This window comes from Mustela nigripes, chromosome 13, assembly GCF_022355385.1.
Source record: "Mustela nigripes isolate SB6536 chromosome 13, MUSNIG.SB6536, whole genome shotgun sequence".
NCBI lineage: Eukaryota > Metazoa > Chordata > Mammalia > Carnivora > Mustelidae > Mustela > Mustela nigripes.
Window position 1 is genome coordinate 66,373,325 of NC_081569.1, and position 21,129 is coordinate 66,394,453.

The window sequence follows — 21,129 nt, forward strand, 5'->3', positions numbered from 1 at the left end:
ATTAGGTTTCGGCCCGGGGTGCTTGGATGGCATTAAATATTAAATATCAGTCCATTAAATATGCCACTCTGTTTAGGCTCGGTCCTAATCTCAGGATCATGAGACTGAGCCCTGTGGTGGCTTTTGCTCTCGGTGCAGAATCTGCTTGAGATTCTTTGTCCCTCTCTCTCTGCCCCTCTTGCTTGTGCTCTCTCTCTCTAAAATAATTAAAACTTTTTTTAAAAAATCAGGTTTACGGGCGCCTGGGTGGCTCAGTGGTTAAGCCTCTGCCTTCGGCTCAGGTCATGATCTCAGGGTCCTGGGATCGAGCCCCGCATCGGGTTCTCTGCTCAGCGGGGAGCCTGCTTCCCCCTCTCTGCCTGCCTCTCTGCCTGCTTGTGATCTGTCTCTGTCAAATAAACAAATAAAAATCTTAAAAAAAAAAAAAAATCAGGTTTAGGCCCAATGCCCTGAATAAGGTATAGTAATAAGTCACTCTTTTTATGAATCCAACCCTTACTTACCAAGATCTTACTCATCTTGATTAAATCATACAGAAATATCCACATAGCTAAACTAGGAGCAGAATTCAAATTCAACAGTGGAATACACATTCTAATGTTTCTAAAATTGTAGGGCCCCGTTCACCTCTCCACATGTTCTACTTCTGTGCTCTCCTTCGATATCAAACATGAATCATCCAGGCCTTCTTCAATTCATCTCTTTCTTCTTTGTTAGTGAATTTGATTCTATTTTCCCCTGCTTCACAGCATAATAGATGAGGACCTGTAGTGGAATGTAGCTATGCTTGCTGCTCCTTCCTGGCCCTTGACATTTTAATGGCGGTCCCTCAGACTACAACTAGGAACGATCAATAGAGCAAATGCTGTGTAATAATACCCAGACACATCACAGATTTTGTATGCAAAAAATTATAAATGATAATGTTTACCTAAACAATTTAAAAGTGGGAACCAATTAACATAGTACAAGTGACTTTTTTTTTTTTAAAGATTTTATTTATTTATTTGAGAGAGAAAGTGAGAAAGAGCATGAGAGGGGAGAAGGTCAGAGGGAGATGCAGACTCCCCGTGGAGCAGGGAGCCGGATGCGCTTCTCTATCCCGGGACTCCAGGATCATGACCTAAGCTGAAGGCCATTTAACCAACTGAGCCACCCAGGCACCCGAGTGACATTTTTTTTTGTACCCATGATTCTAATGCTTTAAAAAGCCATATGAGAATCGTACATTCATACTACATGACAGAACATATTTAGACAGAGACTATTTGGATTTTGTGCAAATCCAAGTTAGAACTTCCAAGTCAGAAAAAAAAATGTGAAAGGTTTTCCTTATAGTTGAAATGAAAAATAGATTTGAAAGACATTATTTTAAGTCTCTACCTTAACTGAAACTCTAGGAGTAATACATATTGACAAAACTTGTAATCCCAATGATTTGCGATCAGAGTTGAAGAAATCTTTTCATTTTCTGTGTAGTAAAGAGCTAAATGCCTATACAGGTGGCTATGAATTATGGATTTCCAAAAACTAGTCAAAAGCAGGAAAATAATGACTCCATCCTTTACTTTCTCTGCAATACTATACAAGCTACATAATTTCAACTGATATTGTAGGATGTTTGTAAATACTTGAGTTTATATGTATGCAAAGTGTAGTACAGTGCCTACAATTGTTAGAAACTCAATAAAAGGTTGTTGATAATAATGATGGTAATTTTCATATTAGCTGATTTTTATTTAAAAAGTAAAATATGCACTGATAACATATTTAACAAGTACTAAAAATATATATAAATGTTTCTTATCTAAGATAGATCTTCAGTTATTCTCTGTAGGACAATCATTACTGGCAGTTTCTTATAAATCCTCCCAGAAATTTTCTATGCTTATACAAACATACAAATATATCTATGTCTCTCTATTCCTATCAATTTAATTTTCTGTCTGTAATTTTTTTCAAACACATATTGAAACATACTTTACACATTGCCTTGCATGCTACTATTTTCACTAAGTAATATACATTGGAGGTCTTTTCATATCAAAACATGTATAATGATTGTTGGACATCTGACAAGTTTAATCTCGTATTTTTACTTTGTAAAAATAATTCCACTTTTAGTGTCCAGTATACTCCTGTGGCTACCTTTTAGTACACAGTTCCTAACTACAGGGCTAACCAAAATGAAATTCGTTTTCAGCCTTACTAACCACCATTGTTGTCAGCATTTCAGAAAAATATAATTATATAGAAATCAGGAAAATATCCAGCCTTTCAATCAAAGTCAGCATTCTCATGTTATTGAAATAAACTGTCTATGAAAAGTATAAAATAATGTAAAAATTAAGACAGAACTATTATTTTAAAGGAAACCAACCATTTACAAACTCTTCCAAAATAAAAACAATGGGGTGACTTCACATTGGGGCCATTAGGCTATCATCGATAAAAAGTAATTTGTGAATAAAAAGCATTAGAAAAAGTAATTTGTGAATAAAAACCAAAACACACGCTCTGGTGTAAAAACAAACTTTTTATTGAGCATTTTTTAATGTATCAGATGGGATGCTCACACTTGGCAAATTCTCATTCAGTCCTTAGAACAACACTTCAGGGTAACTAATGTTATTATTGCTATTTTATAGATAGCAAAGGTTTCATAAAATCCTATGGATCCTTTTGAAGAGAAAACAAAAACTCAAGTCAGTATACTTCCAAGGTCAAGAAGCCAAGGTCATGTGTCTAATAAGTTGAACCCGTGTCTGCCTGATTCTAGAGTCCATGTTCTTTTTCAGAACTTTTCATCCTCAGTCTGCTCTCCCATAGCACTTTGGAAATAGGAAATAGTGGAATTAGGAAATAGGAAGTAGTGGATAGTGATAGGAATAATAATAAGAAGAATAAGAAGAAGAAGAAATAGTGGAAATAGGAAATAGTGGAATTCAAGCTCAAAGAAGAAATTGCTTCTCAGTCCTGATGGGCAGAACAGGAGATTCCGATTCCTTAAGATCATGTTGCTTCTCCTATAGAATTAATTGTCGGTCTCAATCCTTTTCATTGTCATTATCAAAAGCATTTATTAAGCTTTTGTTTATAAGAGCTGCTGTATAAAGTCAGTTAAAGAGATTTGATATCTACTACCCAGAATTTATTTTATATGTCAAACGGCATTATTATGGGCAGATGTATAAGTGTTTATAGTCTATAAAAAGACAAAGGTGTACAAATACATTCTCTGGAAAATAATATTTTCTAAAGTATTTTGAAGTTCAAATTTGGAACTTTAGCATTCAGACTAGGGGTATCCAAAATTAGAAATATCACCAAGCCAAATAAAATAGACATGAAAATTGAGGCAATAAATGCTTTGAAGGTCAGTAAGGACCAGTGGCCTAAAATATTTGTTGGAGTGAAAATCTGCAATTAAAGACTCATTCTAATATTTGTTAGAAGTTTTAGCTGTAGTCTCTAGCATTCAGTAATAGATGGTAAGTAAAGTAGAAGTTTCTTTGAAGTATATGTGGAAAATATTAAGAATCTTTTGGTTTTGTTTTTTTATGCTCTTTATTACACACAGTAGCCACCTTTTGGCCTAAGTTACTAAAAATATGTCAATTCGTGTGTGAACTAAGTGTTTTCAGGTACAGTAAAAATATTGTGATTACAAATTGTGACCATTGGCAGTAATTGAGAGGCATGGTTTATAGTAACTGTTAAAACAAGAAAAAAAAAACCCTTCATTTTCCAAATTTAAAATACTCCCCTTTATCATAAAGGGCTAGTAATGTACAACTATAATAACATTGATCAATAAAATATAGACATGTGATTAGACTTGTGCTTTTCATTCTGAAATGAACCTTGGGAATTATCTGATCCTTACTGGGATTGGTTTTAAAAAAAAAAAATCCCAATGTTGTAAGAGGTTTAAGTAGAATAATACTGGCCATATGTTGGTAATTGTTGAAATTGAGTGATAGGCACATGAGATCTATTTATTCTCCCCACTACTGCATATATTTAAATATTTCAATAATAAGAGAAAGTTTAAAACAATTGGGAGGGAATCATGTAGTCCTAAACATCTATGGAGCTATTTCTCAATGATGGGATAAGATTTCTACCATCCTGAGATTAAAAGGTAAAACCTAAAGACATGCATAGTAGCAAATATTATCTAGTTAGAATTTAAAGAATAAATATATTTATTTCTTTCTTCTTCGATGACAGCTAGAAAGGTATTTGTCATTTTTCTGAGGTCTGAAAAATCACACATTTTATATTAAGTAAAAGATTTTATGTGATTGAAACTTCACTAGTTTATCAGTATTGGAGGGGAGAAATGGCTTTTATTTATTTATTTATTTATTTATTTTCCTTTCTTTCTTTCTCTCTATCTCTCTCTTTCTTTCTTTCTTCCTAATGCATCTCCTTTTACCTACTCGAAAACTTAATGCTCAGGTAAAACTTTCGATAAATAAATAATCACTCCCTAAAGCCATGCAATTTAAAATGCATTTACGAAAGGTGGTGGGTCATCATTTATGGTAATGGAGTGTGAACAAACAAATTAATCCAAAGTATGAGGGAAAAAACTGGTTTCAGGCAGCAATCATGAAACTTTTAGTCTTTGAGACTTTGGTCTCAAGAACATGAACCAGCCAGAAGCCTGCCAGCCACTGGTTGGTTATAGCTCTCAGCCATCAAGTGCCCACAAACCCTCGACCCAGTCTTTTCAGTACTTTGATGATAAGTTGACTTTATAATTGCTGTAGGGCTTACAAAGGAGACATCTATTAAAGAGTGAAACCAAGTTTTGCTTTGCCATGTTAGAAGAGAAGATGACAAACACAGAAAAATGATTTTTCCTTAGAGTAAATTATTTCAAAGCAAGATTTTCAGAAAACCCCTTGGATTTATTCTCCTTGGCAGCATCCAGGAGAGGTTAAGTAACTTGCTGGAGGACACACCCTGAATTAATTGCATAGCTGAAACCAGATTCCAAGTCTCCTAGATTATATGGTGCAGTGATTTTTCAGCTCCTGTAGGAGAGTAAGCAATGGAAATGGATTCTGTACTTAAAAATTCACTACAGTCCTTTATAGTCAAGAGAAGAAATATACATTTAAAGGTTTTCCCCCTCTATGGCATAAATATATTAAAAACTTTGAAACTCTAGGAGATGGAAAATATTCACCTAAGAAAGAGTGGAACATCCTACACTGGCTCTATTTTTGAAGTTTTTAAAAATTATGGCCTTACTAACTTCCATATATGATGAGTTCCCTGATGTGCCCTCATAGAATAGTCCTTTTGCTTCATATTGTGATGTCCTAATGACAAATTGAAGAACTGTTAAACTGTGCTCAGAAGAAGGGCATCTGCCAGGTAGAAATGCCCATTTAAGGAGAAATTTTAAATATCTTATTCATCCTTTAGCCTATTTTGTAAGTTGTTGTTTTTTTATTTTTTTTTAAACAATCATTGGTATTCCCATTAATCCAGATGTAAGGGGCACAGTTACCTCCGGAGTTCAGCCAGGAACAAAGCAATTTCCTGCACCAAACCCTCAAGTTTAGGTTTAATCAGAAAACATAGGTTTTATTCCCAAGATTGCCTTTAAAAAGCAAGTGGCCAGGGGCTCTGTCTCATGGGATCCACAATTAACTGAGGGAAAGGAAATTGCCTTCTCCCTGAATGAGTAGCTGTTGAGAGTCTGGCCATGGAGATCTTGATTAACTAGAATATTGACAATTTTAAAAGTTTTTCTCAAACCAAGTCAAATAAATGAATTTTTTTTTTGTTTAAGATTATTTATTTATTCATTTGACAGACAGAGATCACAAGTAGGCAGAGAAGCAGGCAGCGAGAAGGGAGGGAAGCAGGCTCCCCACTGAGCAGAGAGCCTGATGCGGGGCTGGATCCCAGCACCCTGGGATCATGACCAGAGCCGAAGGCAGGGGTTTTAACCCACTGAGCCACCCAGGCGCCCACAAATAAATGAATTTCTTTTCTTTTTTTTTTTTTTTTTAAGATTTTTATTTATTTATTTGACAGGCAGAGATCACAAGTAGGCAGAGAGGCAGGCAGAGAGAGAGGAGGAAGCAGGCTCCCTGCTGAGCAGAGAGTCCGATGTGGGGTTCAATCCCAGGACCCTGGGATCATGACCCAAGCCAAAGGCAGAGACCTTAACCCACTGAGCCACCCAGGCGCCCCTGAATTTCTTAATGAAATAATCTATTCAACATTCGTGGGCATCTTAACACATTCCTCAATTCTGTGCTTTCATTGATTTTCTAGTTATGGAAAATGAAAGTTACATATGAATCACTCAGCTGCCTTATGAGTATAGAATCCATTCAGAGAAAAAATAGAATTTTTAATTGCCTGGAGAGAAACCTCAAATGCTTCATCCATCTGTAATAGACTGCAGTGTACAGACAGGTGTGCTCCAATAGGATAACCCTGGCCACCTGCTGCCCTTGATCCCTTGAACTGTGGCTAGTACAAATTGAGATGTGCTATCAGTGTAAACTACAGACCAGATTTCAAAGGCATAGTGTGAAAAACAATGTAAAATGTCTCATTAATTTTTTTATTGCTTTCATGTTAAAATGATAATGTTTTATAGAAGTCTATTAAGTAAAATATATTATTAAATATATTATTAAAACAGTCCATTTTCAGGTTCCTCCTCCAAGGTGGGATGCCACTATAGCTAATGAATTAATTGCAAACATTAAGAATATATTGTTCAAAAGTTAAGTATAGGGACGCCTGGGTGGCTCAGTTGGTTAAGCAGCTGCCTTCGGCTCAGGTCATGATCCCAGCATCCTGGGAACGAGTCCCACATCGGGATCCTTGCTCGGCAGGGAGCCTGCTTCTCCCTCTGCCTCTGTCTGCCATTCTGTCTGCCTGTGCTCACTCTCTCTCCCTCTCTCTCTCTCTCTCTCTGATAAATAAATAAAATCTCTAAAAAAAAAAAAAAAAAAAAAAGTTAAGTATATTTTTAAAACTTGAGGGTCCAAATCTGAACCCAAGTTATTTTTTTAATTTCCCTTTAATTTTTTGGAAGGAGCTACTGGAAATATTTGAATTACACACATGACTTGCATCTCTAGCTGGTATAGATAATCAGTTTCTGCCTTGCTCGTTCAGCCTCGATTTCTGTGGACTTCTTTTTATCCGTATCTTACTCTGATGTGAACATATGATGTCAGTTTTCAATTTTCTGTGCAAATAGGGACTGGGGATGCTTAAAATTAAGATATTCCTCAGGTAATTCAAGACTAAATTTTAACTATTCATTTCACTGAATTTTACTCCCAGTTCTTTTGGAAAAACAGTAAGATGGTCGGCCTTGAGATTCATTCTCTTCCCCCTCCCTTTTGCAAATGTAGGTTATATAGAGGAAACCATGAGAAATGTAATACCCAATAGGGATGGAAGAGAAAAGAAATAGGAGGCAAAAATGAATAAGAAACAAGGTCATCTGTTCTTCAATGGTAGAGGTCAGGTGGTCTTCAAATCCACTTTATGGATTCAATACTCTTTTGATGACCTGCTATATGGTTGGCTCTTGGCAGGCATTGAGGAGAAGTAGCCCACATCCCCCAGTTAATATACCATGACTTACCAAACTGAATTGCACTGGTTACCCAAGTGTCGTACTAGTATGAAAAAAATCTTGTGGGAAAACAAAGTTGGAGGAAATCCTTATTTACACAGAGCAGTAGAAGAACATGGAGACAAGAAGTCAGTCACTTGGAGCAAATAGCCCAAATTAGAGTCAGTTTACAGTGGGTATGTTAATGATACATCAAAGCCCAAAGAAGCAATAAACCTTGAGCATAGTAAGGACAAGGATTTTGATCACCTTCAAATAAAGTCCTTATAATAAATACTGAATATTTATTTCATACCAGTCCCATTTTAGAGGGGGAAACAATTGTCCTTGTCTGAGACTCCTTAACTAGTAATGCGGGAACACGTTGTCCCAGCTTTAAACTAATTTAGAGCACTTAAATAGAATAAGCTTGTTCTTTAATAATGGTAATTAAGTGCTGAATCTAAAAGACATCCCCAGTGGTTTCCACCCCTTATTGGATAAGATTGTTTTGGGGAACTCAGTGGGTAACTCAGGTGCCAGAGTCAGGTAGGTGCCAGATAGGCTAAATCAAGTGGCTGCATCTGAAAGTATTCAAAGTCATATCTAAAAGAGAAATTCGATTTGTTCTTTACTTGAGAGAAACAGGGCTATTTTCTTCCCCCATTAAATTCAGATTATCCTACTGACAAGGAATGTCTTCAAAATCAGGTCACAAAAAAACACTAAATAAGCTTTTGACATTTTTTATACAATTTACTCCTTATTTCTACTCAACCTACCTTTTTAGTAGTCAGTCAGTCACGAGACTTCTTACCCTTTGTACAAGACTACTAGGACATCCAGCAATTTTCAGGCAAAGACATATCAAATGTAAAAGAAACTTCCTCTACAGGAATAGCATTCTTGTCACCAGATAGCATCTTTAAACCTCTTTGGAACTGTAACCCCTTTCTTCTTGTTTTTAAAGAAACGCTTTGTGTGTTCTTTCATTCAATCTTCTTAAAGATGACGATTAGAGAAGTTTTATTATCATTATTTTAAGTGAATCAAGTGAAGCCCAGGGAGGTTACTGGAAAGAAGTCCAGAGTGTCTGCGTCAATGAGATTAACTTCCTACTATGCCTCAAAGACCCTCATTCACTTTGATAGGCTTTGCACCCTGCCTTGAGTTTCTTTTTTTCTCCTTTGTTCTTTTTTGTCTTCTAAATGTACCCAAATCTAACTGGTTTTTTAAGGTAATATTTTCACCAGTAGAACTGCCCAAGTTCCTTTACCACCCATGCAGCCTTGCTGTGCCTGAAATCACTCACAAAACAAACCCATCAGCGCCCAGGGCAAAAAAAAAAAAAAAAAAAAAAAAAAATTATTTTATTCAATTGCTAGAATATGTTTCTTTTTTTTGCGCGTGTCTAAAATTTTGTGTCAGTTGTTCTGATTTGCTTTTGAAAGTTTTACTGGTCCCTGTGTTGACCAAATATTATGCTTTTGCTACCTGTAAAAACGCAGAACGTCGCAGTGGCACCAGGTTCCGCTGACAGGGTTGCTAACGGGGATGGGATGCCTGGAGATGAAGAAGCCGAAAACAAGGAAGGGGAGGATAAAGCCGGTGCTGTGAAGTTTGGATGGGTGAAAGGTGTGCTGGTGAGAAAGCTCCTATGTTTCCAAATAAAATCTGTTTGTTCAGTGTCCTTGGGGATTCAGGGTTAGCAAAGCCTGGACACCAGAATTATGGAGAGGGCTGGGTTTTGCCCCACTCTCGTGTCTCACATCCCTTTTGATGCTCCTTCAACCCACAGGTAAGATGCATGCTGAACATCTGGGGTGTGATGCTCTTCATTCGCCTCTCCTGGATCGTTGGAGAAGCTGGAATTGGTAAGCATGTTTCCCCATGCCCCGCGTATAGTTTTCAATGTCAGGGATAAACTCCATACACAACTTGTTTTGACCATGAACGCTGAATGTGAGATGAAGGTCACAGAAATAATCTGTGCGCCAGCTCTTTCCCTTTGCCTCTTTGACGATGTTTGTCAGAGAGGAAAGGTGAAGCGTTAACTTCTGGGAGACTGGAATTTTCCAGCTCACTAGCCAGATAAATGCTCAGCAAATATTTTTACCTTTCCCTTGAGTTTTAGGTGTACAGATATAGAGAGACATATACATTTGAAGTAGTACTATTCATATTTGGGGACATACTGACATTTGTGTATCTCCCTTATGATTACTGGCAACATTTCACTCATCGAAAACAGCTTGTGGGAAAAGTGGTAACAGTGTGACCAGGTTAATGCTGAATTAGTTGAACATTTTCCAAAGAAAATAACTGTGTTACTTTCAGGTACCTGGGGTAAGAAAACAAAGATTAATAAAATGTTGCCAGATAGAGGCTTAAAAATAATAAATAAAATGACTACGATATATAACTATTACTAATTTTTCCAATGGAGAATGCATGATGTTGAAATTATTTTGAGTGATTATTTGATTTTTTTAATGTATAATTCACCATCCCTTTGACATAAATTGAGTGCCTATTATTGCCAAACACTGTGTTACCAAAAGGAAAAACACCTATGTATACTCAGAGAACACTTCCCTTCTGACACCAAATGCTGACAACTTTCCACACCATTATTTGATGTTCTTAAAGATGGTCTTTTATAAAATATCGTTTCCTATGGCAAACTTTTTTTTAATCTAGAATATAGTGGTAAAATTTATATGAAAAATTTGATTGAGTTTTATCAAAGTTCCTGGTTCAGTGTGATAAAAATTGATGATGTTCTACTCTGTATTTTGGGAAATACATTATAGATCCCTTTTGGAGAACACCTATAAATCATGAGTGTCAAGACCATAGAGGTTCAAATGCGCTTTTAGATAACTGCTCCAGAATGTACCTCAATTCACATTCAAAGGTACTTGGTCCTTATTTATTGCCATTGCCCCTCAAAACATATTGAGCATCAACGGCAGACTAACTCTCAACAAGAAAGGGCTGAGCTGTAAATTGAAACACTGGAACCAGTTCCCATAGTGTTTCCACGTTTCATGTTTGGCAACTGCTGGGTTCCTGACAAAGGGCTGCTTGCCAGCTTTATGATGCATATCAAATGAATGCTTACAGCCGCAGGGCCCAAAGTAAGTGTATGCTGTTCCATGGAAAATCTGCATCTTAGCATTGCCAAGTGTTTGCTCCAGGGTTTCATGCAAAATTAGTTTTTTAAGGGCAGTTTAGTAACTTATTGAGATCATCAAGCAACATTACTTTGTTTGGAGGTGTGAGCGTAGCCAAGGGCAAGAGTAATTCTTTCTAATGCAACTTATTTAACATCCACGAGTTTGGGCCATAATCTGAACTTTAATCAGATTTTACATTAGTCTTCTCAGTTTCACGCTTATTATAAAATTGTAAAATATGGAGAACCCCATCTTCTGCTAAACTGTATTCTACTTTCAGATATCAGCATTGTTTTAATAAAGACTTTTTTTTTTTAAGTAGTCATATCCTACTTTAAGGTGGTGTCCAGCGGGTTTTCCTTTGAATGAAGGTTTGTCTGTCATTGTTTTAGTTCTCAGAAAGTAGACTTTAGTGAGTTGTAGAAATTTATCACCACCCTTACTCAGTTTTACTGGCCTTTGCTGTGAACTTAAAGCTAAATGAGTTGATTAAGTCATCTTCTGGGTCCCTGTGGAGTCCTTTTATTGGGTAAGAAGAGAAGCAAATCCAAGTAGTTTTGCCATGTTGTGGGGATAGTCTGGAGAAAAAGACTGAATACACTTTCTAGAGGAGATCCTGGGAACGAAGCCAGAAGGAAGCTGGAGCCACGAGTCACAGTAGCTACAGCCCTTGGGTAGCTGCTCTAAGGCCATGAGTTTGGGCTCTCTCTTCCCCAAAAGCCAATAGTAGAATAAGCCATTAATGCCATTGAATTGTTCTTCTCTGTCTCAGAGACTTTGGCTAGGGCAAGATAGTTCCTAATAAACATCAGGCATGGAAGAAAGGCATGAAACAGGTAGGACCTGAAGCAAGTCATTTATACTCCATGAGTTTCATTTTCTCATCTCAAAATGAAGGAGCTGGATTAATTATTTGCCAACCAATTCTTTGAAGATAAAGCTAAAGAACCTTGCTGTCTAAGCAACACAAATTGAGATAGGCTGGGGTAGTGCAGTAGTCTCCAGACTGTGGGGTGCCTAAGAATGACCTGGAAAGCTGGGTTACAAAACCACAGAATCCTGGGATTCACTTTGAAAGATTCAAATTCAGTGGGTCTAGGCACTTTTTTTTTTTTTTTAAGCTTTTTATGTATTTATTTGAGAGAGAGAGAGCACAAGCAGGGGGAGCAGCAGGCAGAGGCATAGGGAAAGGTAGTTTCCAGGGTGAGCCCAAGGTGGGGCTCGGCCCCACCTGATCTGAAGGCAGATGCTTAATGGATTGAGCCACCCAGGTACCCTGTGGGTCTGGGCATTTTTAATAAACACTTCAGGTCTTTCCTGAAGCAGATGGTTCAACTCTCTTGGAGGAAACTACAAACTGAATGTTCCAGAAGTTGCCTCTTACCCTGGGATTTTATGTTTGATTGTGAGAGAAAAGTAAATCTCTTGCCGTTTAAATGTATAAAGGTTTGTTCTGGGATTTCAAATGTTTTACAGAAATATATACAATGTAAGAGAATAAATAAGAATTGTTAGTAAAATAGAAGCAAAGGGAAAATAAGGGTAAGGAAGTAATCAGAGTAGGTTTAATGTCCTGAAATGCAAACTATATAGTTCTGCAAAGTTGCTGGGGTCAGCTGAACATTTGACATCAAAAGTCATCAAAACAAAATCAGAAGCAAAATAGTGTGCAAAAGATAAGAGGAAATTATCTGTAGGGGTACACAGAACTGAGGCCACATGGTAATGTGGAGATGATCCCTTGCAACAGATTCGAAGAATTTAGTGCAACTCTTTCTTACAACACCAAACTTTGTAGGGTCCGAAGCAATATGGTCCAAGTTTACATCTCAGGCTTATAGTTAGCCTCTTCCTACTGCACTTCAAACTGTGAAGTAGCCTCGAGACTTCTCTTAGAGCCAGGATACAGCTGGGAGCTTCAAAAGAGGCAGCCTCCAGTGCCCTGTTTCCATTTCTGTCTGTCTTTCCTCTCCTCCACTTCCCCCTTCTCATGGCCAGAGGGATCACGGCCTCTCATCTAAGAGGGAGCAAGACAGTCTGCCACCAACAATTACGGAGCATGCCAAACAGACTCAGGGGACGGCATTCTGGCTAGAGCCAGGGGGATTTCAGTGCCTGTGCCCCCAAACTTCTTTCTGCAACACTGGCAAAAGACAGCCTAACAAGAGAAAAACATTCACAAGTTTATTAAGTTCCACATTGTGTGTACACACAAAAGACTCAGCAATGAGTAATTCAAAGGAGCGGGCTTACATAGCATTTTAACAAGAGTACGAGATTTTCTTAGAGAAATCACAAGACAAAGGGCAAGGACTGAGTTTCTAGGGTGGCAGATTGTGGGAAGGCAGACACGTGTGGGGACTACTGGAAAATCAGGAGTTCGTTATGCAGGTTCCTCTGGTGCTCCTCCAGCTGATAAGGGTCTAGAATTGGCTCTGATGTTTAACTTCTTCCTGCTGTAGAGAAAATGGAGTCACTTTACAAACTTATGTCTTGCTTTTAGGCAAATAGGGGGAAGTATCTGCTTTTTTCTTTTTGCCTTTAGCTCAAACTAATTTTTCTCCTAAAGGGGTACATTTCAGGGTAGCAGATTCTGGTACCCTTCAGTATCATCCTGACTGTGTCCTTCCTGAAACTGAAAGTAGCCTTGCCTTTCTCTGAATCCTGGTTTATCACTTTCTCTCTCCTAGAATCATTGGCCTTCTGTGCTGTAAGTTGCTTGAGGGCAGCTTTTTTCATCTCATTTTATTTGTTCCTTGCATTTCTCTTGCTACCTGATACCTGGCTGGATGTATAGTAGACTTTCAATAAACAATAGCTATTGTAACTATTGTGGACACGGGCCAAAAAAGCAGGGCCACTCAGTGTGTCGGACACTTTACGCATGTCTCCTTTCTAATTCTATTGCCATGTTTGGCTCAGAAAATAAGTAACTTGCTAGAGGTCGTGTAGCCATCAAATGAATATAGTTCCATTTGATTCTTTGCACTTTACTTATCTGCCAGATGAACAACTCGTTATATTGTATGTAATTTTGCACTCCCACACAACCAAATGGACATGAAAAGAGAGTCACCTGGAAGGACGAACATTTACTCTTCAGTTATATGAGCAGCTTGGAATTGGATGGACCAATTGTAATGTTTGTAGGTATCTAGAACAGCATAAAAAATGGGGTTCTGTCAAATTTTGACCAGCCATCGTTGTTCAATTGTGGGCAATTTTTGCTGCACATCTTAGCTCTTCTTTTTCTAGGATCTGTGCTGCTACAGGCAGAGAACTTCAAAGCTGAGCATTTACTCTGGTGATTTCCAGCCAACTTGTTCATTTCAACGTGGTCCTTTGGTGATTACCCTAGACGTGCTGGCTTTTATGTAAACGATCTAATGGATTGTTCCACTGTTTAATTGCCTTTATTTTTCCTCTCTCAACTGAGGTCTTGGTGTGATTATCATCGGCTTAGCCGTGACAGTGACTGGTATCACTGGTTTATCCACCTCTGCTATTGCCACAAATGGATATGTCAGAGGAGGTAATTAGACTTGTGACCTGCATGATCATTTGTAAGGTAAAGGCAACACAGGCTCAGATAGTTCACCACTGACCTTTCTGGAGTGTTTTCAAAGGTAATCCAAGTTGGCTCCTTTTTTTCCTCCTCCAGGCAAGACAGATGCAAGAAAAACGGGGAAGGATTTAACCTTTGTCAAACCCCCAACTCTCTCACGCAGGTTCCTCTCGAGCAAGAGAGAAAGTCAAATGTCATGTTTTCTCTTTCCGCAGCCGGGGTAGTTTCTTTCCCAGGACACCAGCATAAGTCAACTTTTCCTTTCCAGGGCACCTTTTAGATTGTGTTTACTTTTGGAAGCCATCCTTCATCGTAATGAGCAGGCCTCGGACTTGATCTTTATGCCAGGCAAGCCTGTTTCTCCCGAGTAGAAAGCAACTCCACTGGGGCCCAAGGCGTGGACTTGAAAACTTACATCAGAGGCAGTGTAGTTTGCAGCAATAGGGAACCCAAGTAAGGAAAGTAAAACGTACTGTCTTTTATCTTTCATTGCTAACAGGTCTTGGAGTTCTCATAATTCTTCTTTCCACCATGGTAACTTCTATTACCGGGTTGTCAACTTCTGCAATAGCGACTAACGGGTTTGTTCGTGGAGGTAACATTTCTAAGATACCTAATGTCCTCATCGCTTGCCACGGGTAGGAAAAGTTTTTATATATTTCTTTTTGACTGGAGCAAGCAAGGAGCCCACTGTTCTTGACGCCAGATGCAGAAGGAAACCTAAGGTACCGTGAGCTCAGTCCTGGTCCGTGCCATTCAGCGGAGGGATCGCCTCTAATGGACCTCGCGGGCCCATCTGCAATTCATAGTTTCCAGGTGCTCAAATTCCTCCGACGAATGTTTTCTTTTTCAGGCCAGTCGGCAAGCCTCTTGCCGGTGTTTCTGGGGAAATGGTTCCCCAACGTGGCTTCAGCTTTAAAGTTTAGTACATTGCAGGTGCTTCCGAGACCTTCATGGACTGGGACCTTTTAGAACATTTCAGGTTTTTTCATGGGGAGACAGACCCTACTGTGACAGGACGCAGACTGCTGCCTCCTCCAGTTGCTGGTGACCTCTTGACCTACTGGAGCCAAACTCCTTTCTTGGGGGATTTTGCAGGTCTCGGAGTCATCATCATCGGCCTGAGTGTGGTGGTGACAACACTCACAGGTATTTCTATGTCCGCTATTTGCACAAATGGAGTAGTAAGAGGAGGTAAGTCAATTCATTTACTTATGACGACAAGCTTGGCTTACGGAGTAAAGTCTACAGTTGGTTTAATGTTGGAAGGAAAATTTTCATATTCATAATTAGTCCCCAAAGTTCTAAAGTAAAACGAACTAACCCAAATGTAAACATCAAGGCAAAATTCTCTCAACTAAAATTAAGAGATCTCCAGAAGGTTTTCTTTGACCCGTTTCCTGTGATTAAACATGTTTATAGAGAGTGACTAGGTGTCTAGAAAGAAGACATAAATAATTACAGTAAAATACATGGTTTCTTGGTGCCTTAGCTGGGCCCGGCTGGCCCTCTCCCAGGCCCACTCAGCACCCCAGCCGACACTTCCGGTTTAGTAAGCCCTGAGTTCTGCCCAACAGGACATTCCCAGTGGCCCCAGGCCTGAAAAGATCCTTCAGAAGAAAATAGAAACAACTAAACAGAAAAAAGAGTTACCTTTAAATCATCCAGGAAAAAGCAGGCCTAAGCCTAAAATGAAGAGCGCGAGGTTTACCATTGCTTCTAATTCCTGTCTTCCCCCTCCCATTCTATTTGGCTCCTGGGGCTGCAACTTGGGGACCTTATCCAGGTTTCCCTACCCAGGGCCTTTTAAGGCACCCTCCCTCCCACAAACACACCTCCACTCACAGCTTCCCCTGCCCCTCTCTCCTTTTGACCATGCCAAAATAACTTGCTCGCTAAGTTATTTAAAGGACCTCCAGACAAAGGAAGTGATTCACTCCACCCAGATAATTGGTTACATTTCCAAAGAGAGCTTTGACCCTTTAACCCAGAGGAGTTACTACAGTGGAGGAAATTCCTTTTCCTTAAAAGATAGGTTTTGGGGGTGTCTGGGTGGCTCAGTGGGTTAAAGCCTCTGCCTTTGGCTCAGGTCAAGCCCTGCATTTGGTCAGCAGGGAGCCTGCTTCCCCAGCTCACTGCCCCCCCAACCTCTATGCCTACTTGTGATCTCTGTCTGTCAAATAAATTAAGAAAAAAATAAAAAAGATAGGTTTTTGTTTTGTTTTAAGATATATTTGTCCAGTGTTTTTCCTTCTTTCCTTTTTTTTTTTTTTCTTTGCTTGTTTAAGATTTTATTTATTTGACAGACAGAGACACAGCGAGAGAGGGAACACAAGCAGGGGACAAGGAGAGGGAAAGCAGGTTTAGCGCAGAGCAGGGAGCCTGAGGACTGAGCCAGCCAGGCGCCCTCAGTGTCTTTCCCCTACCACTTCTGCCCACCTCCAAGACTAGCTCAGAGCAGGAAGTCATTAGTTTCCTACAGTCTATCAGAGCTTCTAGCTACCTAGGCCTCTCTACACCTAGTATTTTTTTTACCTGTTCTCACTACCCTCTAGGAGTAACCAGGCAGCTCAGTCTTTCATGTGTACAGAAAGAAGTTCATAGACACATATTTTGATCTTTTCAAGGTCCAAAGGAGAAGTGATTGTTCCAAACCTACCTTTCTTCCCTTTTGCCACCCCCATACTCATATGGGTATTTGGCCTTCTTGACCTAAAAACATAGAGAACCAATTCCAATTTATAGAGTGGATAATCAGATACCCCCCCTTTTAAAAGATTAATTTATGTATTTCATGGTGGAGGAGCAGAGGGAGAGAGAAATTTTAGCAGACTCTGAGCTGAGAGCAGAGCCCAACATTGGGTTCAATTCCACCACCCTGAGACCAGGACCTGAGCCAAAACCAAGAGTTGGTGCTCAACTAACAGTACTACCCAGGGGACCTATAAACAGACACCTTTTAATGCAGCAAATACATACAAGAAAAGTACACCAGTAAGGAAGCTAGAATAGCAATGATAATCTTACTTCATTTTCTGCCTAAGCCTGCCTGCTCCGGGAAATTTCAAATATAAAACTTTACTTTGGTTACATTACTGATTTGAACTCACCAATGAAATTTTTTTAGAAGGCAAGGTATTTTGTTTTAGTAAAGTTTGCTGTAGTCTTATTTGTATACAATTTGAATATAATTGGCTTTTGGTAAATCAGAACTTACTAAATCAGGATAATTCTATTGTGTTCTATTATAGTTCACAGAGTACAAAGAAAGGATGGCTAACTTATTCATTAAAGTGATACAAGATTCTCAAAATCATTGGGAAGTTGCAATATTTTTAACAGAATAAAAATTATTCAAAATTGGGGCACCTGGGTGGCTCAGTGGGTTAAGCCTCTGCCTTCGGCTCAGGTCATGATCCCAGGGTCCTGGGATCGAGCCCCGCATTGGGCTTTCTGCTCAGTGGGGAGCCTGCTTACCGCCCCTCCTTGTGATCTCTGTCTGACAAATAAATAAATAAAATCTTTAAAAAATTATTCAAAATTATTTGGTCATAGAAACTAAATCCCTTAGCACTTCCTCAGAGTAAAACATGTTCATTTTTTGTTTTAGGTGGGGCCTACTATCTTATTTCCAGAAGCTTAGGGCCCGAGTTCGGTGGGTCTATAGGCTTGATTTTTGCTTTTGCCAATGCCGTGGCTGTTGCCATGTATGTGGTGGGATTTGCTGAAACAGTGGTAGATCTTCTTAAGGTAATTAAAAGTTTCTCTTTACTTCAGCCACATAAGATAATTCAGTTCAATTTGCCTTTTCAGGGCACTAGGGGATATCATTATGGCAGAATGAGAGGAAATAGATTTATTCTGTAGAAGGCAGAAGTTGGATATAGTTGAAGGAGCTTTAGGCTTGGCATCAGAACTTGAAATCCTGGCTCTCATATTGATCAGCTGAGAGATTCTCAGAGAGACGGCCAGTCCCTCCATTCATCTGAACATTATTTCTCAAATCTATCATATGGGTTAATAATACTGTTCTATAGATTTCATAGAAATGTGGTACAGAACAGATAATATACATGAAACACTGTGTAAAACATGAAACAAAAGATAAATAATGGATGCTGTTATCAGCAGCAATATTACTACCATGGGTATCGATTTCCAAATGAAAGACAGTTCAAACATTAGAACAACTCACTGAAGAAAACTAAGCATTTCCTAGTTTAAGTACACCATCTAGTCGGTCTGTCTTTGAGAGTGTTAACTAGCTGGTAGGTGAACTAACTTCTAGTTCTTTCACGGTAGTGATAGCATTCGTTGAATTCAATTAGTAGCAGTACCTTTATTTGAAAATTAGTTGAGAAAATGGGGGGATTATACAGCTCATAAGTTATGTGATCTTCAAGAAATGTGTTATCTGGTTTATGGAGTTTGTTATTTAATTGAATAACGCTTATTTTCCAATATTCACATTGAAAATCACTCGTTTTTATTTCTCTAAGATTCCCCTTGAGACACAAAAGTAGTCATTCTTCTGAAACAAAACCGTATGTTTATATGTGCCCATACTTATCTCAGTGCTGCAATAGCTTTAGAAGCTGTGACTAGAATGAGCATCTAGAATTTCCAACTTCCAACCTTGGCTATCAATGGCCTATTATTATAGGACAAAATAATGTTAATCTCTGATTTAGGAACAGCTTGTTTTTCCATGATCCTATATGGTCGTTAGTGCATAGTATTTCTTCTTACTATTCAATTCTACAATACAACATACAGGCAAAAAAACAAAACAAAACAAAAAAACACCTCCATCTCTAACCATTTTCATGAATTTTGTTTCTATTCCAGGAGAGCAATTCAATGATGGTGGATCCCACCAATGACATCCGGATAATAGGCTCCATCACAGTGGTGATTCTCTTAGGAATTTCAGTAGCTGGAATGGAATGGGAAGCAAAGGTGATTTTCTCAAAATGATGTTATCAACCACTGCTGCTGAGGTCTTGACCAAATTGCAGGAATAGAACAAACCCCATATTCAAAAAAGAATTGTTATTATTACTTGCTCTGGCAGAAGCTGCGGGTTAGCACTGGAGGGAAATCCAAGCCCTCCAAACACACGGGGTCCAGGCAGTCATGACTTCCTGCTCCTGTGTCACGTGATCAGGCCTGCACTTTTTCCTTCTTTGTGCTGTCATCACCTTGACAGAGAGACCATGGTTGCTGCCATCTTCACACCCAGGCCCCTTACGGTCGTAGCAACAGTCCATGCTGGAAACCTGTGTCTCCCAGTCCCACCCCTGGTGTCTCATTTTCCAGCTGACCTGGGTGCAGAGGCCCAATGGAAATGGGCTTCTCTCACATGTGATGGGAGAAGAGCATAGAGGCAGCAACTATCATTCTCCTCTAAGATACAGTATTTTGGGAGTAAGTCCTAGAACTAGACACTGGGTGGATTTAACTAGTAGTAATACAGTAAATTTCTGAATGATAGGAGCATGTCTTTTGTCTGATTTATAACTCTCCAGTTACTGATATAATTGCAACTGGTCTTAAGTCCCTGGAGATACCATACCTAGACTTAAGGAGATTTCCAGAGATTGAAAAGTGGCCAAACCCACCCATCTTCATAAGACAATGAGAAGCATTCCTACACAGCATTTGTTTGTGGATTATGTATTCACACATCAAACCAAAATTAATTCAGTGATTACTAGGTGCTGGGCATTCTGCTAGGTACTGGATATTCAGTGGTGACCCAAACAGGCACGATCCTGGCCCTAGTTGAGCATTTGGTCTGTGGAGATATGAGTAATGATCAAGTAGATAAACAAGTAAATATAGAACGGTAAATTGTGAACATGCTTTAAAGAATAAACAGGGTACTAAGATAGAAAATATGGGGTATCTACTTACAATGACTTTGTTCCCTGAGGGAGGCAATGTAGTTTCATGGTGATAAAGGGTAGGTTTATAGCTCTGGCTTTGTTGCCGCAGCACCTAGATTTGAATCTGGTTTATATTGTATGACCTTGTAATGTATGACCTTGAGAAAGGTGCCTAATCTCTCTGTACCTCAGGGTCTTTACCTTTTAAATGATGATAACAATATTACCTACTTCGTATAGTTATTGGTGATACTATTTATCTAAAAAATATTGATAAAGTGAAATCTGTCTGTTATTGTAAGCCCTCCATGAATGTTAGCTGTTATTATTTAGATTCAGCAGTCAAGAAAGTCCTCTCAGGGGAAGTAACTAAGACTTAAAGGATGAGAAGAAGGAAATAGTTACACAAAGCATAGGGAGAAGTGTATTCCCTACAGAGGGAACGGCATATAGGAATACCAAGCCAATAGACCCTTGAAATGTCAGCAGGGAGAGAAGGGGGACAAAGACAGACAATTCAGTTGGTCAACCTTGCAAACCACTTGTGCTGGGCACACACAGGTGGTCCGACATCAAGTGTACAAGGCATCTCAGAACTCTATGAATTTTGTGTTATTAATGAAACTTCTGTTGCATTTAGCACTGGGAAAGGAAAGAATCCATAGGCACTCTGCCTAGAAAAGAAATACGCTATCCGCAATAAAACTCTGGGCTCCATTTATACTCCTGAGGGCACTGCAGTAAGTTACTCACATAGAACTTGGAATGTTTTTGAAATGCCACCTTCAAGTGTCCACGCATATGCCGCCATTGAAAATGTAACTTCCACACTCAGGTCAGATAAGTCTTGTTAAGATGCCATTCTGCAAGAGAACACTATTACCGACT

At 39.0% G+C, this 21,129-nt stretch overlaps 1 protein-coding gene across 4 annotated transcripts in view; it reads left to right on the top strand.

The window, feature by feature from the left end:
* Positions 1-21,129, top strand: part of SLC12A1 (solute carrier family 12 member 1) — an 87,947-nt gene that overhangs the window by 3,966 nt on the left and 62,852 nt on the right. The window contains exons 3-7 of one of the 4 annotated variants that reach the window (XM_059372768.1): positions 9,118-9,252; positions 9,408-9,483; positions 14,225-14,320; positions 17,964-18,103; positions 19,202-19,312. In XM_059372768.1, coding sequence (XP_059228751.1) covers positions 9,118-9,252; positions 9,408-9,483; positions 14,225-14,320; positions 17,964-18,103; positions 19,202-19,312 — 558 coding nt within the window. Of the gene's footprint in view, positions 1-9,117; positions 9,253-9,407; positions 9,484-14,224; positions 14,321-14,852; positions 14,949-15,451; positions 15,548-17,963; positions 18,104-19,201; positions 19,313-21,129 lie in introns of all 4 variants that reach the window. The other 3 variants (XM_059372767.1, XM_059372769.1, XM_059372771.1) reach the window with 3 other exon arrangements.